We start from the raw sequence: 18,998 nt of genomic DNA on the forward strand, positions 1-18,998 counted from the left end.
TACCTTACAACTTCAAAAGGGATGAAAATAAATACTTTGAAACAGCTCTAAGATGACATACGCGGAACGATATATCGTTAGAAACAACGTTCCGGCTATGTTCTCGCGCTACTATAAGTACTTGTGCGCGTTCAAATGCACAAGATGTCATGAGCAAAATAAGAGGCAAAAGAAAGAGTCCGCGTCTTCTCTAAATCATGTAGTAGCCAACCACGCACTGAATTTAAAGTTTTTTTCCTTGATTTTAGAGAAGATCAAACACCAAAATTGACATGAAGACCTTTTATTAAGTTGAACATATCAACGTACAGAGAAAGTAAAAAGTGTATAAACTGGGAAAATACTTGAAAAACCGCTACACAATGATTGTCAGTAAAATCTCAAGATCTTCCTTTATTCCCTCTTGAGTATGTGCGATGGGATGCATATACTGAGAACCAATCCATGAACTCCAAATTCCTGCTATGGTTATAATCGTTGAAGTTGCATTATAAATCACATTTGGTGTATTATATTCACATGTACATTGATTCAATCAAGGGAATTATATGTTCAAAGTAGGAGAATGTTGAGATTTTACTTGAACCATAGTCCACCTTCTCATTCAGTTGAACTGCAACAAGCGGATAGAGATTCGGTTGTTACAATGCCAATTGGTGTAGTTATACTCTGCCATGTCTTTAATTGAAAAAACAGGGTCATGTAGACAGAAAAAAACATAACAGTTCACGCAATGGCTGCCAGGTAGTCTTTGACCTCAGCGGGGGTGAGCCGTCTGAAGCCAGCCTCGTTGCAGATCCCGACCTCGATGTTCTCCTCCGTCATCTGGCCCTCAAAGCTCTCCTGCAACGTGCACCGTGGAGAAGGTGGGGGTCAGGATCCATTTTAACACAGCTTTGTTGAATACCCCATTTTTGATTGGGCATTCATTCAAGTAAGAAATAACTAGGTCACCGTCACGAAACAAACAACTTCAGTTGATGCAAGGCCCATTCGCCAACACCCTATCAGGGTTTATTTCACGATAATGACCTTGCTTAGGCCCAATCCCATTTCTTCCCCTTACCCCTCCCCCTTGTTTTGAATGGGTATGGGGTAAGAGGTAGAAATTGGATTGGGCCTAAGGCATGAATTAGCCCTTCCCCTTACCCCTTCAAAACAAGGGGGAGGGGTAAGGGGAAGGAGTAAGGGGTAGAAATGGAATTTACTGTTTGTAAACACCACACAATGTTCACAAACAGTGTGTGGTGTCCCTGCTAGATTGGAGTTAATATTAGACATAAAGGGCATAATATTAGACATAAAGGGTATAATATTAGACATAAAGGGCATAATATTAGACATAAAGGGCATAATATTAGACATAAAGGGCATATAAATGTGGAAATAAATCCATAATATACCTTCAGTGTCAAGATGGCAGTGTGGATGGCATCTTCCAATTCCAGGTCATTGTTGTACCTTAAGGGAAAGGGAAAATAAACGCAACGTTATTTTACCTTCTCATCCCATGATACCTAGTGATAGTACCACATCATCACCTCATCTCTTTTCATAAACCAATGTAGTAAAAATCCAGTTTACATATGGTTATGTACGGTTTGTAACTGGTTTCTACCTAAAATAATATCATTTAGTAGACTTTGATGCCTTCAGTTATATGAATAACAGTTCAGAATGCTTTCAAAATAATTAAGAAAAAATATTTTACAGTTCTTAAATTGCAGTTTCACTATACCTTTTTTCTAGGAATGTTTTGCCGTTTACATAGTTCTTCCCCATGGCTGTGGCCTTCCATGCGAAGTACGCTCCCTGTAAAGAGCAAAAAATAAGTTGATTTGGATGAACTTGAAACGGTTGGTAGGCTCAGGCTGACACGGTAGTAATCACAGATTACTACCATTAACAAGTACAAGCCATGACATTTCAACAAACGTGATGATTGCAGTAAAAGTGGTTAAATTACTTTATATCATTCACTCAAATGACTTTAACTGACACTTACAGAAGGATCAGACTGGAACAAGTAGGGTTGATCTTCATCCCATCCGGCAATCAGCAATGACACACCAAATGGACGCACACCGCTAGAATATTAATTCAAGCATTTGTAAAACAAATTGCAGTAGAAAAGGAACCGCGTGTCTGTTTATCCAAAGTTTTCTATTCCAGGCTAATGAATAGTACAATATCAGTGTCATTGAATTACTAGAAACACGTGGTAAGAAAGGATCACTGTGCTCAAGCAGTACACTGCACAATTTTTTTTTTAATTTTTTTTTTTTACTTTTGCCGTTCCGGGAAATTTGGAACATCTTTGAAGTTTACATTCACAATTCAATGTTTATACTATCAATTTGCATACGTTACTATGATGATATTAAATTCGGATCATTGGACATATTCAACTTTTTTGTTTCAGCAATGCCAACAGGTTCAAAATATAATGTTTTCTAGTTCTAGGCTCAGTTGCTTAATTAACAATGAAGCCCCAATTATAAATATGGATACACAATTATACAAAAAAAACGAATAGGTTGACACATTATCTAACTTGTACATTCATGTGTTGGTGCAATGTTACACATGAACCACAACTTACCCAGACTGTGTATATTCCTGCATGACAGAGGCAATTCTCTGAACCAACTGCCCAGTGGGGATGGGCTCCTGGTAGACCAAGAAGTACTGTTGGGCCAATTTTCTGGCTCGACGTACCAAAACTCTAAAAGGGCAGATTGAAAAGTTGCGTGAGTCATGAACTTAATTGAGCAATTCATAAAATTGCTCAAAAAAATTGCTTAGGCTAATGAGGCCATTGCAGAGTCCTATGCAAGAATGTATTATCACAAGAAATACCATTGCTATGCATCACACATGCAATGGTAAAGATTGTTACATTAGTGTGCAGACACATACACACCTGTAGTCAGGCCCCATCCCACTGTACACCATCCCTATGTGCTTGGTGATGGGTTCCACCTTATGAACACTCTGCTCATCGTAAAGGATGGACTTCTGTTTCTTTTCTGTTGCGAGTACAACGCCATTGGATGCTGAAAAACAAAGACAATTTAAATAAAATGTGTTGCATTCAATGATCCATTTAAAAAAAAAAAATCACTGTACCTCCAGCATTTTCCTCAATTATCAAATCACTTTTAACTGGACATACAGAAGAAATTGTACAAAAAATAACACTTATTTTTGTTGTTACCTTTGATCCCGACTGAGGGGGCTCCTGCTGCTACGGCTGCCAGGGCATACTCAATCTGGACCAGTTTACCCGAAGGACTGAAAAGAACATTCAAATTGAGTTGAGGGAGTATTATTAATACAAGCAGAATACTCTAATATAAACATGAGAACCTGAACTTTTGGAGATCATTGGTCAACAATGGCAATGCATCAGTTTATAACGAAAACAGAAATGAAACCAAAAGTTGGCTTGGCAAGCGCACTTAGCTATCATTGCTAACTATGACAGTTCTTTGCGTTCAGCATCCACAATAATGAAGCACAACTCGATTTATATTTAGTGACAAATAATAGGTCCATCGATCATTTAAAATGTTGCTACAAATAAAATAAAGTAAGTGTTATTCCATTCTCTCGTGCTTTTAGCTGGCGTGCTAACGAGTCCATTCATAAGTACAGGGGGATGACAACGCATCGTCAAGGTTTTTACGGTATTACGGCAACAGAAGAAACAGTCGGAAGTCTGCAGTGGCCACGAAACAATCGATTTCAAACCACGAACCGAACAATACAACAGGTTAGTGCCCGATTACCACAGGACGACAGTATTATGTTTAAGTTTACCTAAATGTGGTGAGAGAGAAACTGTATCCACGTTCCGCCATCTTTGCTTCTGCAGGTTCCTTCAGTCGGAGCAACAACGCTGGACGTGATTGGTGAATATACGTTTCCGGTGCAAGAGGTTGTGGTAAACTTTTTTATTAATGTTATTAATATCAAGTATCAATTATTTGTGTAACACTTTGTATTATACGTTTGGGTGATTATTTACGTTTAGTCCCATGTTTCAAATATATAGATATTTGCTTCTTGAACTCCAAAATGCTGACATTTTATAACATAAAAACTACAATATCCATCGTGCCACTTTTTATTGGCGCACATGAATGACGTTTGACGTCCCAATGACCGTGAGCTGCGTGAAACCCCACTCTGACATCCATGCTTTAGGATCAAGCATACACAAAACCAAACAAAATGATGAGTTTAGTGGGTTTATTGCATAGTCTGAGACGTTCATTGCTTCACTTAGAAGGAAAGCTTCTACAGTCTGCAGGATTTGACGGACATTTGGGTGAGTTTTTGCCTTGAACACCGATTATCTAAGGGGGCTAGGACTGTAGTACCATAGGCATATTTCTCTATGTGTAGTTTCCCAAGTTTGTTTTGCAATTCCAGCATTTGGCCTTCTTACCTTGTTGTCAGATTAATGTGTTCACCGTGTTAATGTGTTAATTAATGTTTTGTAGGGAATGGGTTATCCTAACAATTGTTAGTGTCTGTCACTTGGTTCTATTAACATCCTTACTGTACCTACAGCGATACATTGTTTCTCTTTCTTCTGACAAATGTACTTCTTTTGAGTCATTTTGGATAAAAGCGTCTGCTAAATGCCCTAAATGTGAATGTTATGTATTTTTCTTCTAGCACCTGCGCTTGCATTGAATGGCCCTAGACTGCAGCTCCAACCCCAGCAGGACGAGCATCTTGATGAAGAGCAGCAGAGCCCAGAACAGCCGCCTGGCATCCTGGACAACATTATGTGGATGGCAGCGCCTAAGAAAAGACGCTCTATAGAAATCAACCGTACTAGAAGAAGAGCAGTCGAAAAACTAATAAAAGTCAAGGTATGGGTAAAATGTATAAATCTTGGGCGTTGATATATTTGAAGAGAAATTCTGTTGACATCTTATAACATGAGTTTATTATTTGTTATTATTTTAAGCAATTCACTATTCTTTCCAGCATTAACACGATTGGCTTGATTTCTTCCCTTTTTGTTTATGTCACCGTCTACACCTGTCCCTTCCATTTACCACGTGTTAATTCAAACACCCTACTTTCAAACACTACTCAACTCCCAGGACAACGTGGTACCGTGTTTGGAGTGCGGCCACCTAAAGCAGAAGCATGTCCTGTGTGGGTTCTGTTACGAGAAGGTACGCAGAGAAACGTCGCTCATTCGCATTCAAATAAACGCCCAGGAAGGAGGCCCGCTGAAGGCTCCAGCCACTGAGACGGTTGTCCTGTATGAGGGAGAGATGCCGGGCGACCAGGACCAAGACAAGAGGATAGTGGAGAGAGCAAGGAAACGACCCACCTGGTTCACCTAATGGGATTAAACGTTGGATTGTGTGAACACATTAAGACGCACAAATATATTGTGCGTGTACAAACAGTTGAATGGCAAGTTTTTTGCCATTTGGTGTCATGTACTTTATTTGTATGTTATGTCTATTGTCTCATGTCTACGTCTGGAATTCAAAAGCAAACTGTTGCATTGTGTTAGTAATTATTTTACAATACACCATATGGACAAAACAAGCAACTCATAAATGTTTATGTAATATTTTGCTAATAAAATTATCTCTAGCCATGTTTCCGTAATCAGATCATTTTTAAATGAAGTGAATGGAAGCTTTTGGGCTAAACTACTGCTGTAGCCATCAGAAGTTACATTTATTATTTATTCACAAAGCAGAACAAAATGCATGAAACTTTTCTTAAAAGGGCAATAACCATAGGATGACACTTTTTGAATGGTATGCTCTGAAAAGTTATACTCTTGCAGTTTCAAGGTTTTGAACGCCATTTTTATTGTGCAATACTTACATCACAGCAAACAAAAAGATGGCCATTAAATGAAAGACGTGGCAAAACAAAACATGCCATTGCATTTCATTCGTATCTTGGTACAACAGTGTTGCACATAAAATAAAACATGAATGCTTGCAAAAGGGTGAAAGTCATTTTACATACAAACTTATTGACAGAATTAAATTATGGTGGCGTCAATGTTCAGTGTATTCCCTGAATTTAATAAATGTCATGTCATTTATTTAATAAGAAAGTTTTACCTCATCATCAGGAGGGGGATTTAAGAATTTTGTTTTCCAAACATATTTATATTATGACAGCGAAACAATATAAATAAACACTAATTCAGAGAGATGCTTACTTTACATACTCATATTACTCATGGAAGACCTCTTCTGGACAGAACATCCATACAGCATGAATGGAAGAAAAAAAATGATCTGATCATTAGAATCAATAAAAAAAAAAACGTATAACTTATAAGCTCAATATTTACAATCCTCTCAATAGGATCAAAGGGGAATCTTAAAAATGAACAATACATTTATTTTAAATTTAAATCCTAATCGAACAAAGTGCTAGTTGTGAGACCCCGATGACAAGTTCACAAATTCAGTTTCTCGCTGAACATCAGTCAGGCCCATTCGGTCTCCGGTTGAAACCAACTTTCCAAACCCTCAAAGTGAACACACCAATCAGTGCTTGGGGCTGAATACTGCCCAGCCATTGCATGACTAGTTATGACCTAAAACACCCGCCTTATAGCGCTAATGGGTGCGTCCAGTTTTTTGGGTTTTGAAATATGTTGGAAAGAGAAACTGAAACGAGATGTCGGATATCAGGATCGTCCCCTGGATCAGGACGGCCAGCAGTTCTCCCAAAAAGCCTCTTCCCCGACCCCGATCCCGCTCGCCAAGTTCACTCAACACGAGAACCCATTTTCCCCCTCCGAACGGCGTCATGGGCCCTCTTGTGCCCCTCCACCGTGACCTGCAGCTGCCAGTACTTCAGATACACCCACATCAGGCTGCCGTTCTTACGGTCGTCTGTGTTCAGCACATCGGCACAGTGCTTGTCCTTCCTGAAGATGTCCTTCAGATCCCTCTCCAGCTCCACGCCCCGGCCCAGGCCAACCTTCACGGCGTCCAGCAGCATCTCCTGCTCCATCTCCTGCCGCTGGGCTCGGGGCCTCAGGATGGAGCAGTAGGCGTTCTGCCGCTCCACCAGGCGGGCCTCCAGCTCCCTCAGAGCCGCCTCTGCCCTCGGACGCTCTGCCCTCTCCTGCTCGAGGGCGTCGCGCAGCACCGCCCCGGCCGTACCAGACTGCAGCATCCTCTGCTTCTCCTGCTCCAGGCCATCACGCTCCTGGGGGGGCAAGGGTTCGAGAGGGCAGGTTGAATGGCAGACGCGGAGGAGGAGAGCTTGTTCTGTTTCAAGGCATCGCAACCGAACAAACATCATTATGTGGAGAACCTGAAAGAAGTGTATAATGCTGGATGGAAACCATTCGTAAGATGCAGACAATAGTCTGAGGCTATTTCCTTCCAACCGGAGCGAACAAATATCAGGACAGAATATGTTTAAATGGTTTTAAATGTTACAACTGCACATCAAGCTGTTGTGAAGAGAGCAGCCCAAATAAATGTTTGTAAAAAAAAGAATTTACAAGCACAAGTAATTTACAGTTTGCGAAAGGGACACTTTTGAGAAGGAGGAAACGTTATTCACCTGCTTCAAGTGCTTCTTTTCATCCATCATCTGCAGCCTATGGGACTGCATGGCCTTCTTGTAGCCCTCGACCCTTTGCTTCTCCGTCTCCACCTGTATCTCCAGCAGAGCCGCGGCCCTGCGCACCTCTATCAGGGAGTGTCCGTACTTCTTCTCCATCTCTGTCCTTATGCTGGAGACCTGCTCATTATGCCGCACCTTCACCTCATCGATTTCCCTTTGGGACTCCCTGCTCCAGATCCAACCTTGTTTCGACAGGGGCAGTTTCAGGTCAGGAGGTGATTGGAAAACAAGCCGGAAACTTTAAATTGCTTTTAAGTTTAAAGGGTCACTGTACAAAAGACAGCTTGTTTGCATCGGCTGCCACATAAAAGGAACAATCCACCAAGCACTGTTTACTGTGAAATATGTTTACGCTGCTCATGAAATGACGAGGCTTTGTCTCATTGTGACCATTTCATGAATTGGATTGATAATATTTTTCATACATTGAGAACCCATTCAATATCCGTCTCTCTATTTTTCTGAATCTTGTGCTAACGTTCACAAATATACATTTAGAAAGGTGCTTACGGAAGGCCGCCAGTCCAAGCATCGGGATCAATAGGGCGTAGTTCCATGGGTTACCATTACCACCCCCAGCTCTCCTCTCTCCTGGGTCTGGGTCAATGTTCCATCTGGGGGGGTCGTTCAAGTTGTTCATGGAGCTGACTGTAAGAACCAAAAACATGGTACTTGTATCTATATTCATATGTAGAAACATGCGCATGAAATTAGGAGACTCTTAGATAAAGGTTCAGCAGGTTGGGGACATGTCCATTAGTTATGAGCGGGGAGCGCAACGCCATAACCTCTTCCCCTTCACTGTCTGTTCTTTGTGTAGGGGAGAGGAAAGGCCCCAACACTTCTGCAACTACTCTTATTTTGCGTTTCTTCATTGACCACATCAGCAACTAGCCATCCATATTATGTATTATCAATAACACATTATTTGGTTGTTGTTTTTATTGTTGTTATTGTTTCCCGTCATTTTTAGCAATTGATGATCTGGGGAAACCAGTGACTTTTATAAATACCTTTTCCTATTGTACCACCAATTGCTGCGTTTGATGGACAATGGTTGAAAACTACAAATTGGTGCATTGCTAGCAACGGTTAGGTGGTTACAAACCAGTTTCGCTCACTACATGCCAGGGCAAGGATTGGGAGCCGCATTGAAGGAATGGAGTGTTTACATTTTAGCCGTGCAACCTCACCAGCAAAAAATACTTCTACAATGCTGATGCACGCAGGGTTGCTTTACATAGGGCTATTTGCTTCGCTATTCACAAACATTTGCACAACGAAAGTATTTACCAACTCGAATTTTGTTGAAATTAGGTGTTTTGTCTCACCTTGAAGCAAAAGACTAGGTCACGTATACATTTGTTCCTTCACGTCAGGTTATACAATTCCCATTAAAGTTGGTTAGGTAAACCAAATGAGTCCAACTGAAACATTTTGGGTGATCATATCAAATCACAACACAGCAAACGTTTCTCTTTCAGCCGAAATTTTCAATTTCAGAATTCTTTATTAAATAGAAACTTATCTGAATACAATCCCATGACAATATGTCGTTATACATTACAACCCAAATACGAAAGGACGTTAAAAGATTGCCTCTGACCCCTTAGATCGGAGTTGGTTTGGTCCAGCTGGTGTGTACAACCCGAAAAAGGCTCCCTTCGCCGTTTCCGCCAAAGCTGTCCTTCACATGAAACATGGCTTCTATACGTTTGGCTTCAAGTCTCCTTTCCAAAAGGATATTATCCTCCAAAACTAACGCTGTAAGTAATAATCTATTCATTTCGTGATGAGTGCTGTGGTATATATGTATTTGACTTGTATGTGTGTACGTCTAAACCAAAATAATTGTGCACTTTTCGTTTCATAACCCTGAGTCCTTGACTTGCGTAACTGCCTTATAGTTACAAGGCTTTGTGTTTTTAAATGTCAAATCATTAATATGATACATGAATTGCATTTGTGTCACTGAAAGCACCTTGTATTGTATTGTATAGTATATTTCAAAATTTTTTCTCCAAAAATCTATAGGTTTAATGCCTTCTCATCTCCTTGTCCCTATAGTAGAGGCAGACGTGGGGAGAATTTATTACATTTGTACATTATCGTAATTCTGACTCAATATTGTTTTCATTTCAGGCCTCTCTTGGTGCTACCAAATGTTCCCGGGACTTTCATTTTTCGATTTATGGCAAGAAGAACAATGCCAAAGTGTCAAATGATGTAAGTCGGCACAAACATTATTGTCCTACGGCAATAATGAGTATGTTTTCTATATATGTCTTTGTGTTTTTATACGCATGTGTGTTTCTTGAAAGAAAAATGATGTTAATACTGATTTACTTCTGGTCAATCTGCATAGATTTCCACCCAGTACCCTGTGGTGGACCATGAATTCGATGCAGTGGTCGTCGGGGCCGGTGGAGCAGGATTAAGAGCAGCCTTCGGTCTATCTGAGGCTGGGTTCAACACAGCCTGTATAACCAAGCTCTTCCCAACCAGGTCGCACACAGTTGCTGCACAGGTACGAGCCACCCTCAAATTGTTATTTTTACATTTTGTTGTTTATAGGTCATAGCGTTATAGCCAGAAATTGTTGTCTTTGAGCTCTAAATTACTGTTAGCATTCCTAGTTCTTAGACGGGATCTAAACTTCACATGTTGAGCTCTTCAGTGTAATTTGTACTTAAAGTTTGCTTGTAGCGCTGTTGTATGGTATCTATTTCACGTGACCTTTACATTTCAGGGTGGCATCAATGCAGCTCTTGGGAACATGGAGGGTGACGACTGGAGATGGCATTTCTACGACACTGTAAAGGGATCCGATTGGCTTGGAGACCAGGATGCTATTCACTACATGACAGAACAGGCCCCCGCTGCTGTAGTGGAGGTAAACACACAAACTGCACGCTACACACACGCACACACGTATCCATAAACGCTCTCTCTTTCATTTTAGGCTTCGCATCCTTAAGTCCATCCGCCACTTCTCAAAATGACTCCTACTTTTTATCAAACAACCCCTCGCCGCCACATTATCATCCGTAATCATTTGTTTCGGAAGTTCCGCTGCAAACCAAGTAACCCGGGGTTTCCCCGCACTCTATCTCTCTCTCAGCTGGAGAACTTCGGCATGCCGTTCAGCCGTACCGAGGACGGCAAGATCTACCAGAGAGCCTTCGGGGGTCAGAGTCTCAAGTTCGGCAAGGGAGGCCAGGCCCACCGCTGCTGCTGTGTGGCCGACAGGACAGGACACTCCCTGCTGCACACGCTCTACGGACGGGTAATCACACACACACACACACGCACGCACGCACGCACGCACGCACGCATCAATTTGCGGTATTTCCTGCATCAGCCGTTAGCCATCTTACATTTACAATAGTTGTTTGTCATATCCTCGACGTCCGACATCCTCGACGTCTGTCGCCAGTACCCGGTCCGTAGCTCCTGCCGGGTCCGCGCCCCCGGGTGCGTCCGCCACTGCTCGCGCGCAGAAGGTTATGCATGCGGCGCTTTGGGAACTGCCGTGGTCTCATGACGTAGATTAATTGGTGACTCCCCTCGCTACGTTGCCAGGATGGAGAATAGACTCCACACATTAAATCGGCGTGAACAAAATCAATACCAAAATCTGACAATGTCAAATTTTTCATGAAACAATAATTTTCTGTTGCTTAATGACCACTCTGGTAACCATTCATAATCGAATATTCTCTCTATGAAAACTAGGACAAACTAAAGTTCTCTTCCTTCGCTTTTGCTCTTTCAAACGTGTTTTCCTCTTTGGCTAATGTCCCCGTCCCCCCCATGTCTCTCCAGTCCCTGCGTTATGACACCAGTTACTTTGTGGAGTACTTCGCCCTGGACCTGCTGATGGAGGACGGCGAGTGTAAGGGCGTGATCGCCCTCTGCATGGAGGACGGCTCCATCCACCGCTTCCGCTCCAAGAACACCGTCATCGCCACCGGGTGGGCGAACTGTCCCTGTGGTTTCTGTTAATATCCAGCTGATGAACCAATCGTACTCTCTGGAGCACACGGTTTCAATCATGTAGCTAACCCTACTGTCAATTTATGTTTTACATTTATTCGTCTATCTTTCGACTATTCTTATTGTGTGAATTCTACAACGTTCCTGCACTTTGTACCGTGATACCCTCATTTCCTGTCTGGGATTAATAAATGACAATCGTATTCTTATCTTATGTAACGGTACTCAATAGGGTAGGTCCGGTTACAAGGGTTAGCATGAAGCCAGTGGTGACTGTAATAACTCCTGTCCCATCTCCCTACAGGGGTTACGGTCGCACCTTCTTCAGCTGCACCTCCGCCCACACCAGCACAGGGGACGGTAACGCCATGGTGACCAGGGCTGGCCTGCCCTGCCAGGACCTGGAGTTTGTGCAGTTCCATCCCACCGGTGAGCGGAGCAGACAACCCTGTGTCCTAGGACCAATGAAAATGCTTCCCGCTCAGTTCAGAATTGGACAGTGGAACATCAATGCAGTGAATATGTAAAAGGGGACAGACAAGCTTGGCTTTTTTATAACATGAGCGAGAACTGTGATAATTGTGTGGGGAAAAAGGACGGTGAAGTTGGGCCCTTGACTTTGTTGGAGAACGCACATCCCGGACCAATGATGTCTATTGAATGATTAATTATATAAATGGCCATGTAAGGTAGTCGATTTATTACTGTCCAATTGTAGGCAGGCAGTAAACTCCTTGTCAACAAACCCTCATGATGGCGCTTTACTCCAGGAGTTAGTTTAAAATGGACACAATTGGAACAATTGGCAATACTAGCATTCTGGGGAAACAGTCTGGCAGACCTCTTTGGACTGTTGCTTAGTTTAATATAAGTAAGCAACAGTTATTTTTTGTTGTTTGCTATCATTACTTGTAATACAGGCTGTTGCAAGTCAATTGGTGTTGTTGTTTTGGCCGGTTGTTTATGTCTTGAACGTCAATAATGAGTCCAGTGGAGAGTTGATGTTTATATTCGTCCCTGCTGGACATCAGACACCAGACAGAATTTGTAAGACCTTTCCATAACAGACCTCTCACGTTTTGTTTTGAAGCAGTTTAAGAAGGTGCTCAATTGAGTTTGGTTTTTTGTCCAAAAACCAGAAACACAAAAGTGATCCAATTTCCTGTTTTATTTATATTCTGGTGTTATTGTGCAATGTCAATTCTGTGGGATTTTCCAATATTTTATAATAAATGTGTAGCAGGGGGGAAAAAAAAAACTTGAACTGATGAACCGTTATTAACGGATCCTGAATCCTTTATTTCTAGGTATCTATGGCGCGGGCTGCCTGATCACAGAGGGTTGCCGTGGCGAGGGCGGAATCCTTATCAACAGCGAGGGGGAGCGCTTCATGGAGCGCTACGCGCCCAACGCCAAAGACCTGGCCTCCCGAGACGTCGTCTCCCGCTCCATGACCATCGAGATCCGAGAGGGCAGGTGTGTGTGTCTGTGTGCGTGCGTGCGTGCGTGTGCGTGCGTGCGTGCGTGCGATGGCGTGTCACGTGCTTCGCCCATATGTCGCTATAGAACCCTATAGAAAGCAAAATTCTCTGAAGCATCCCAAACTACTGTGCTGTGCCCATTGTTGTGATAATTCAAATCCCTTGCTTTTGTACGATTTTAAACATGATCCAAAGCAATGTGACCTCGTAGACCCTGGTAGCCATGGTAACGCCGCCCGTTCTGAGATTGTGGAAACCGCCAGATTATGTGCGTGCCCAATCTGCACGAGTCTTGCTTTGTCTCTGATAAACTGGCCCCCGGTCAGAACAGGCGTAGGCAGGTGTGGGCGAGGTGTGCCCCGAGTCAACACCGGGGAGTTTTTTCAATCCAGATAAAAAAAAAAAATCCCTCAATGAAGGATGTCGAATCCAGATATTCCCTCTCTTACACCGGGCTGTAAACCGTTGGCGTACCGTACACCGACCCTAGTGTTTCCCCCAGTACTGTATTGTTAAGGCGGCCGCCTTAACAACAACAATAGGGCCCCGCCTTGACTACCAATGTATATTAAAAAAATATATATATATATTATGTTTTATTTATTTTTACTTTTTAATTATTATGCATTAACAAAGTAGAAAACTCTAGTAGGGAAAGAAAACATACTTCCATCAGGTGTAAAAAATAAATATCAATAATGCATCAGTAATACTGTTACAACAATGGTCGTGCCATAAGGCTTTTTGAATTGAATTGAAACGGAGACCCCCCCCCCCCCCTGCTTCTAGACCACCTTGACATTAACTGGGGGAAACGCTGGACCCCCTTGGTAAAACAACCTTTTGTCCCTCTACGCCTTTTCCCTCTCAGGGGGGTGGGACCCGATAAGGACCACGTCCACCTCCAGCTGCACCACCTCCCGCCCCAGCAGCTGGCCACCAGGCTGCCGGGCATCTCGGAGACGGCCATGATCTTCGCCGGGGTGGACGTCACCAAGGAGCCCATCCCCGTGCTGCCCACGGTGCACTACAACATGGGCGGTGTGCCCACCAACTACAAAGGACAGGTGCGTCACGAACGGGGACCCCGGGATACACTCGAGGAACCTCAAATGAATCTCTTTGTTGTCATTGCGCGTGTTTAAACTAAATTGAAATGGCGTCCAGACGGTGCGATTCACAAAAACAATATTTTTTTTATAGATAAGAAAGGTACGAATATGTACATGTAGGGCATTTAGCAGACGCTTTTATCCAAAGCGGCTTGCATCGGTTAATACACACATTGACACACCGACGGCAGAGTCGACCATGCAAGGCGACAGCCAGCTCGTCAGGAGCAGTTAGGGTTTAATGTCGTGCTCAGGGACACATCAGCACTCAGCTAGGAGGAGCTGGAGATCGAACTAGCAACCTTTCGGCTACAAGACAACTGCTCTACCTCCTGAGCCAGGCCGACCCCTAAAACGAATATACCAATAACAAATAGAGATTAAAAAAATATACAGATGAATAAGAATAGCCGCTGAGGTCAACGGGATAGCGCGTGAGTGATGCCCAGAATTGTACTTTTTTTTTGGTTTGTCGTGCATATTAAAGATGAGATGTATTTGACCGCGAACGTATTCGTCCCCCCAGGTGATCACTCACTCCGACGGCGTGGACCATGTGGTGCCGGGCCTGTACGCCTGCGGGGAAGCGGCCTGTGCCAGCGTCCACGGGGCCAACCGCCTGGGCGCCAACTCGCTGCTGGACCTGGTGGTGTTCGGCCGAGCCTGCGCCCTCACCATCGCCGAGGAGGACAAGCCCGGTGAGCCCCCCCGACCGACCGACCTCCCCGACCGACCGGCCCTCCACCTCGAGTTGAGCCGCGCTGCGTTCTGGAAGACCCTACAAAATAGAGCATCCAGAACTTTGCCCCGGCAACGTTCTGGAAGACACCACAGTAGAGCTTCCAGAACGTTGCCCTGGCAACGTTCTGGAAGCTCTACTGTGGTGTCTTCCAGAACGTTGCCCCGGCGACGTTCCTTGGAGAGACAACGGCGTCGGCCAATGGGAATGACGCCACATAGGCGAATCTGGTTTATTTGTATGCTTTACCGCCGTGGGTTTATTGAAGCACCTGAATATCTTTATTTATTTATTTATTTATTTATTTATTTATTTTTGGTTATTGGTGCGGAGCAATTAGTCATGAATCCCATATTTTCCCCTAATGGGGGAAAAAGAAAAAGTGAATATTGATGGATGTGTGTGCAGCGGGGACGGCACTGCATGTGAGGCTGACCTGTGCCTGGTCCCTACCTCCCCAGGAGAGCAGCTGTCCCCTCTGAAGCCCAACGCAGGGGAGGAGTCTGTGGCCAACCTGGACAAGCTCCGCTACGCCGACGGATCCATGAGGACGTCGGAGATCAGGCTCAACATGCAGAAGGTAGGGGGGGCTCTGCCGCCCAAACGGGTTCCTTATGTGCCGCGTCCCGTTCAGCAGAGGACCACCGCCGTTGGACCTGCTGACCCCGATGCAGGCTTTCACGAATGTAGGGAAGGGTTTAGACGGAAGGAAAACTCGACTGGCACCAATTGTTTTCTCGGTCGGTTCCCTTTCCTCCCCTCCGTCATTTGAGGGCTAGGACTTGGAGTTGATAAGTGTTTTCTCGTATGTTGTTTGAAACACTGCATTGCTCATCTTGGAAAGGGCTCCCTAGAAAAATAGATCTTGTCATCTCAGTGGGACTTACCTGGTTCAATAAACACATACAGTTACGGTAGACGGACGAACAGTAAAACGCTGGCCCTCGCCGATGTCTTCCTGTAGTCTTGTCGGTGATCTCCGGTGTCGTTCTAACTGGCTTCTCTTCCCTCGGCCCCCTGCAGACGATGCAGAACCACGCCGCCGTGTTCCGTACCGGCTCCGTCCTGAAGGAGGGCTGTGACAAGCTGGACGCCGTGTACCAGACCCTGGACGACATCAAGACCTTCGACCGAGGTGCTGCAGCAACGTGTTATTCATCCACTTCACTTACACACCTGTTATACTCGTCTCTCCCCACACGTTTTTTTTTTTTTTTAACCGTAACAGGTTTCTGATCTGTTCTCTGTGTTGTTTCCCCCTCCCTCTGCATCCATCCAGGCATCGTGTGGAACACAGATCTGGTGGAGTCCCTTGAGCTGCAGAACCTGATGCTGAACGCCACCCAGACCATCCACGGTGCCGAGCAGAGGAAGGAGAGCAGGGGGGCACACTCCCGAGAGGACTTCAAGGTCTGAGCTCCTCTTAAGTCCGTTGGCGGGGCTTTTGCTCTTCTCGACATCTCAGACGTCGCTCTGTGCTTGTTCCAAAGGGCACAGATGTGTCGGGACTGACGCAAAAATAATGGATTGAAACGATTGCTCCAAACATAGTCCACAGCCACGCGGTGCTCTGTGAGCTTTGCTCCGTTCAAATAATAGGATTCTACAAACTAAGCTATGGGCTTAAAGATGAAATGTGATAAGCCATTACAAGACGTTTTGAAAATCTGCCTCTTCTGACATCACAAGCGGGCGTGTCCACCTAGATGTGTGCTGGATACACCCGTTTGTGATGACAGAAGGCATCACACCTGGTGGTATAATATATCAGCTTTAATGCTTGTTTCTCCTTTGTCCCTGTTGTTCCATTAAACCTTATTTTACGGCTGTTTTCTCCCAGGACCGTATGGACGAGTACGACTACACCAAGCCCCTGCAGGGCCAGGAGAAGAAACCCTTCGAGGAACACTGGAGGAAGCACACGCTTTCCTACGTTGACCCAAAGACTGGCAAGGTAGGAGTCTCCTCTCACCATACAGCCGCCTGTAAGGGCCTATTAAATGGACAACGAATGGAATACTTTACGAAAACAGTGATACAATGGGATAGATAACTATGTTGAAGATCATATAAGACATATAACCCTTTTAAAACAATGCAAAAACGATTTTAGGTTTACTGTCCTTTTTTAAGTCCATATCCAACCCTGGTGTAAACATGAGGTCCCATGTGTTTCTAGGTGTGCATGTGTTTGACTCATTTCCTTCTATCCCAGGTCACGCTGGAGTACCGCCCTGTGATTGACGCCTCCCTGGACGAACAGGCTTGTGCTGCCATTCCCCCCGCCATCCGCTCCTATTAAGCCCCCCCCCCCCCCACAAACACACATCATCCCTCCGCTTTGTCCTCAAGCACAGCATCTCATAACTCAACTACCTATTCAGCTATTAAACGTCCCTTTGGAAATGTACTCCTGAGCTAACTTATGATTTTGCTTTAATTTTTGCTCCTACTCTTTGACGGTTTGTATCATTCTGATATATATGCCTTTTTAATTTAAAAGCTTTCAGCGGCAGATACTGAAATGGTAAACAGTGGAACGGTATTCATCTTTGATTCGTTAATCTACCATTGATCGTGAATGGTAGACACATCAGCTGTTTTTGTAAGGTGTTGGTTTCCTTTGATTTGCTGTTTCATGGACAGGGATTGCTAATAACATCTTGCCAATGTTTGTTCTTTGAAATGCACGCTGATGGTGTTGTGAGTATTGTTGATTTAGTGTAAATATCTGACGTAGTGTCATATGACAATGTAGGGGGTAGATTTCTCTCAGTCACTATTATTGCCTTCTGTGCGTTGTGTAACGCAACAAATTGCTGTGCATGCATGCTCTAAGGGACAACAAGCTCATTGTTGATATATATATATATATAAAATAAGACTTTGTTTTGACATTATATAAACAAGTTGTGTTAATGTCTGAATTACATTTTTTTGTCTGGCATGTTGATTATTTCTTCGCAAATATTTGTACTTAAATGTTGAATAAAGGGAACCCTACACTTTGAGGTCAAGGGTCGATATGACTTGTAGTACACGCACATATCACAAGGGGGCATCAAATAATAACAATTGGTTTGTCGTGGTTCCCTAATTTGACCGCCAAATTGCATTTCATCTCATTTAGGTCTCATTTATTGACCGATCCATAACTACGTTCACACCAAAAGCTGTAAAGCGTTTTGAGCTATAAGCCCCCATTGACTTTTTATTAGACATGAGCGATAAAGCGATTGGAGCGATAACTTTAAAGCTGAAGCTGTAAATGAGAGTTGAAAACAGCTCAACTCTATGCAAATGAGCTAGTAGCGTTTCGGCTGTAAATGGGCGCCAGCCAATCGGATTGTAGATGTCTCTCGTCGGCGTGGGTCCCAGTAAACACACGCGAGAAAACGCAAGAGCGATATGAGCTGTAAATATTTTGGACAGCGTTGCGTTTTGAGCTATTTGGCGATTTTGCAGTTAGGTCTCATTTATTGACCGATATAATCGCACCTTCTTTTCTGAGTGTGAAGTGCAGGAGCAGGAAGATGAGAACCTTGCACTATCAGATTACGTCACCACTTTAGGACTAATCTCACTCTAATCTCACTCTCTTTGACTCGGTCAAAGAGATGATTTGAGTCCGCCCTCGCATGGAATTAATCATTTCGTTGCAGATGGTATTTCTCTTGTGAAATGGACTGAAAATACCTCGCTTGATAGAATGCTAGGACCAGGCGGTGTCGGTTTATGGAATATCTCAAATGGTCGAGTAGGCTATGGACCTCCACCAAATGTCTCTATTATTGGCAATGTAAAAGCTCTAAACTTCCGGGGCCAAGCAGTCGAAGGGGGCGTGTCACAGAAATATTCATAATTTCCCATCGATTTGCGCCCTCAAAAAAGATACTGAAAGGTCACAAAATCGGTCTGTCTGTTAACAATAGTGCCTACCAATGTTGGTTACAATTCATGGTTGATTGTTAAATAGTAGGCCTAATTGCAAGTAGAATAGCCTAAAAGTATAATTATAGAGTA

General features: G+C 43.7%; 4 protein-coding genes across 5 annotated transcripts; 2 read left to right on the top strand and 2 right to left on the bottom strand.

Moving 5' to 3' along the window:
* Positions 1-267: 267 nt before the first annotated feature.
* Positions 268-3,930, bottom strand: psma2a (proteasome 20S subunit alpha 2a). The gene is made up of 8 exons (XM_030371483.1): positions 3,823-3,930; positions 3,218-3,294; positions 2,924-3,056; positions 2,603-2,725; positions 2,006-2,087; positions 1,739-1,812; positions 1,404-1,461; positions 268-843 (listed from the first exon to the last, which is right to left on the bottom strand). Exons 1-8 carry the CDS (start codon positions 3,861-3,863, stop codon positions 727-729), a joined length of 705 nt encoding a protein of 234 aa, XP_030227343.1. The 5' UTR covers positions 3,864-3,930; the 3' UTR covers positions 268-726.
* Positions 3,931-4,131: 201 nt separating this feature from the next.
* On the top strand, positions 4,132-5,638 carry mrpl32 (mitochondrial ribosomal protein L32). Its single transcript, XM_030371491.1, has 3 exons — positions 4,132-4,333; positions 4,687-4,886; positions 5,124-5,638. The coding sequence occupies exons 1-3, from the start codon at positions 4,237-4,239 to the stop codon at positions 5,370-5,372; spliced, it is 546 nt and encodes a 181-aa protein (XP_030227351.1). The 5' UTR covers positions 4,132-4,236; the 3' UTR covers positions 5,373-5,638.
* A 192-nt stretch (positions 5,639-5,830) lies between these two features.
* Positions 5,831-9,084, bottom strand: ccdc127a (coiled-coil domain containing 127a). 2 transcript variants are annotated; one of them, XM_030371480.1, is made up of 4 exons: positions 8,979-9,084; positions 8,158-8,295; positions 7,585-7,829; positions 5,831-7,221 (listed from the first exon to the last, which is right to left on the bottom strand). In XM_030371480.1, exons 2-4 carry the CDS (start codon positions 8,285-8,287, stop codon positions 6,775-6,777), a joined length of 822 nt encoding a protein of 273 aa, XP_030227340.1. In that variant the 5' UTR covers positions 8,288-8,295; positions 8,979-9,084; the 3' UTR covers positions 5,831-6,774. The 2 variants fall into 2 exon arrangements, with proteins under 2 accessions (XP_030227340.1, XP_030227341.1); XM_030371481.1 differs by having other exon boundaries at positions 8,941-9,035.
* Positions 9,085-9,278: 194 nt separating this feature from the next.
* Positions 9,279-17,986, top strand: sdha (succinate dehydrogenase complex, subunit A, flavoprotein (Fp)). Its single transcript, XM_030371467.1, has 15 exons — positions 9,279-9,413; positions 9,790-9,873; positions 10,013-10,174; positions 10,397-10,540; positions 10,769-10,933; positions 11,473-11,621; positions 11,948-12,072; positions 12,951-13,119; positions 13,996-14,191; positions 14,763-14,934; positions 15,437-15,555; positions 15,999-16,110; positions 16,255-16,385; positions 16,816-16,929; positions 17,191-17,986. Exons 1-15 carry the CDS (start codon positions 9,348-9,350, stop codon positions 17,275-17,277), a joined length of 1,995 nt encoding a protein of 664 aa, XP_030227327.1. The 5' UTR covers positions 9,279-9,347; the 3' UTR covers positions 17,278-17,986.
* The last annotated feature ends 1,012 nt before the right edge of the window (positions 17,987-18,998 follow it).

Source organism: Gadus morhua, chromosome 11 (assembly GCF_902167405.1).
Source record: "Gadus morhua chromosome 11, gadMor3.0, whole genome shotgun sequence".
Lineage (NCBI taxonomy): Eukaryota > Metazoa > Chordata > Actinopteri > Gadiformes > Gadidae > Gadus > Gadus morhua.

Coding starts and splice junctions, on each gene's coding strand:
- mrpl32 (XM_030371491.1), top strand. CDS start 4,237: ATGATGAGTTTAGTGGGTTTATTGCATAGTCTGAGACGTTCATTGCTT. Junction 4,334..4,686: donor AGGATTTGACGGACATTTGG/GTGAGTTTTTGC, acceptor TTTTTCTTCTAG/CACCTGCGCTTGCATTGAAT. Junction 4,887..5,123: donor AAAAACTAATAAAAGTCAAG/GTATGGGTAAAA, acceptor CTCAACTCCCAG/GACAACGTGGTACCGTGTTT.
- ccdc127a (XM_030371480.1), bottom strand. CDS start 8,287: ATGAACAACTTGAACGACCCCCCCAGATGGAACATTGACCCAGACCCA. Junction 7,830..8,157: donor GCTTGGACTGGCGGCCTTCC/GTAAGCACCTTT, acceptor TGTCGAAACAAG/GTTGGATCTGGAGCAGGGAG. Junction 7,222..7,584: donor AAAAGAAGCACTTGAAGCAG/GTGAATAACGTT, acceptor TTGCCCCCCCAG/GAGCGTGATGGCCTGGAGCA.
- psma2a (XM_030371483.1), bottom strand. CDS start 3,863: ATGGCGGAACGTGGATACAGTTTCTCTCTCACCACATTTAG. Junction 1,813..2,005: donor TGTTCCAGTCTGATCCTTCT/GTAAGTGTCAGT, acceptor TGCTCTTTACAG/GGAGCGTACTTCGCATGGAA. Junction 1,462..1,738: donor AAAACATTCCTAGAAAAAAG/GTATAGTGAAAC, acceptor CTTTCCCTTAAG/GTACAACAATGACCTGGAAT.
- sdha (XM_030371467.1), top strand. CDS start 9,348: ATGGCTTCTATACGTTTGGCTTCAAGTCTCCTTTCCAAAAGGATATTA. Junction 13,120..13,995: donor ATCGAGATCCGAGAGGGCAG/GTGTGTGTGTCT, acceptor TTTCCCTCTCAG/GGGGGTGGGACCCGATAAGG. Junction 14,192..14,762: donor CCACCAACTACAAAGGACAG/GTGCGTCACGAA, acceptor TCGTCCCCCCAG/GTGATCACTCACTCCGACGG.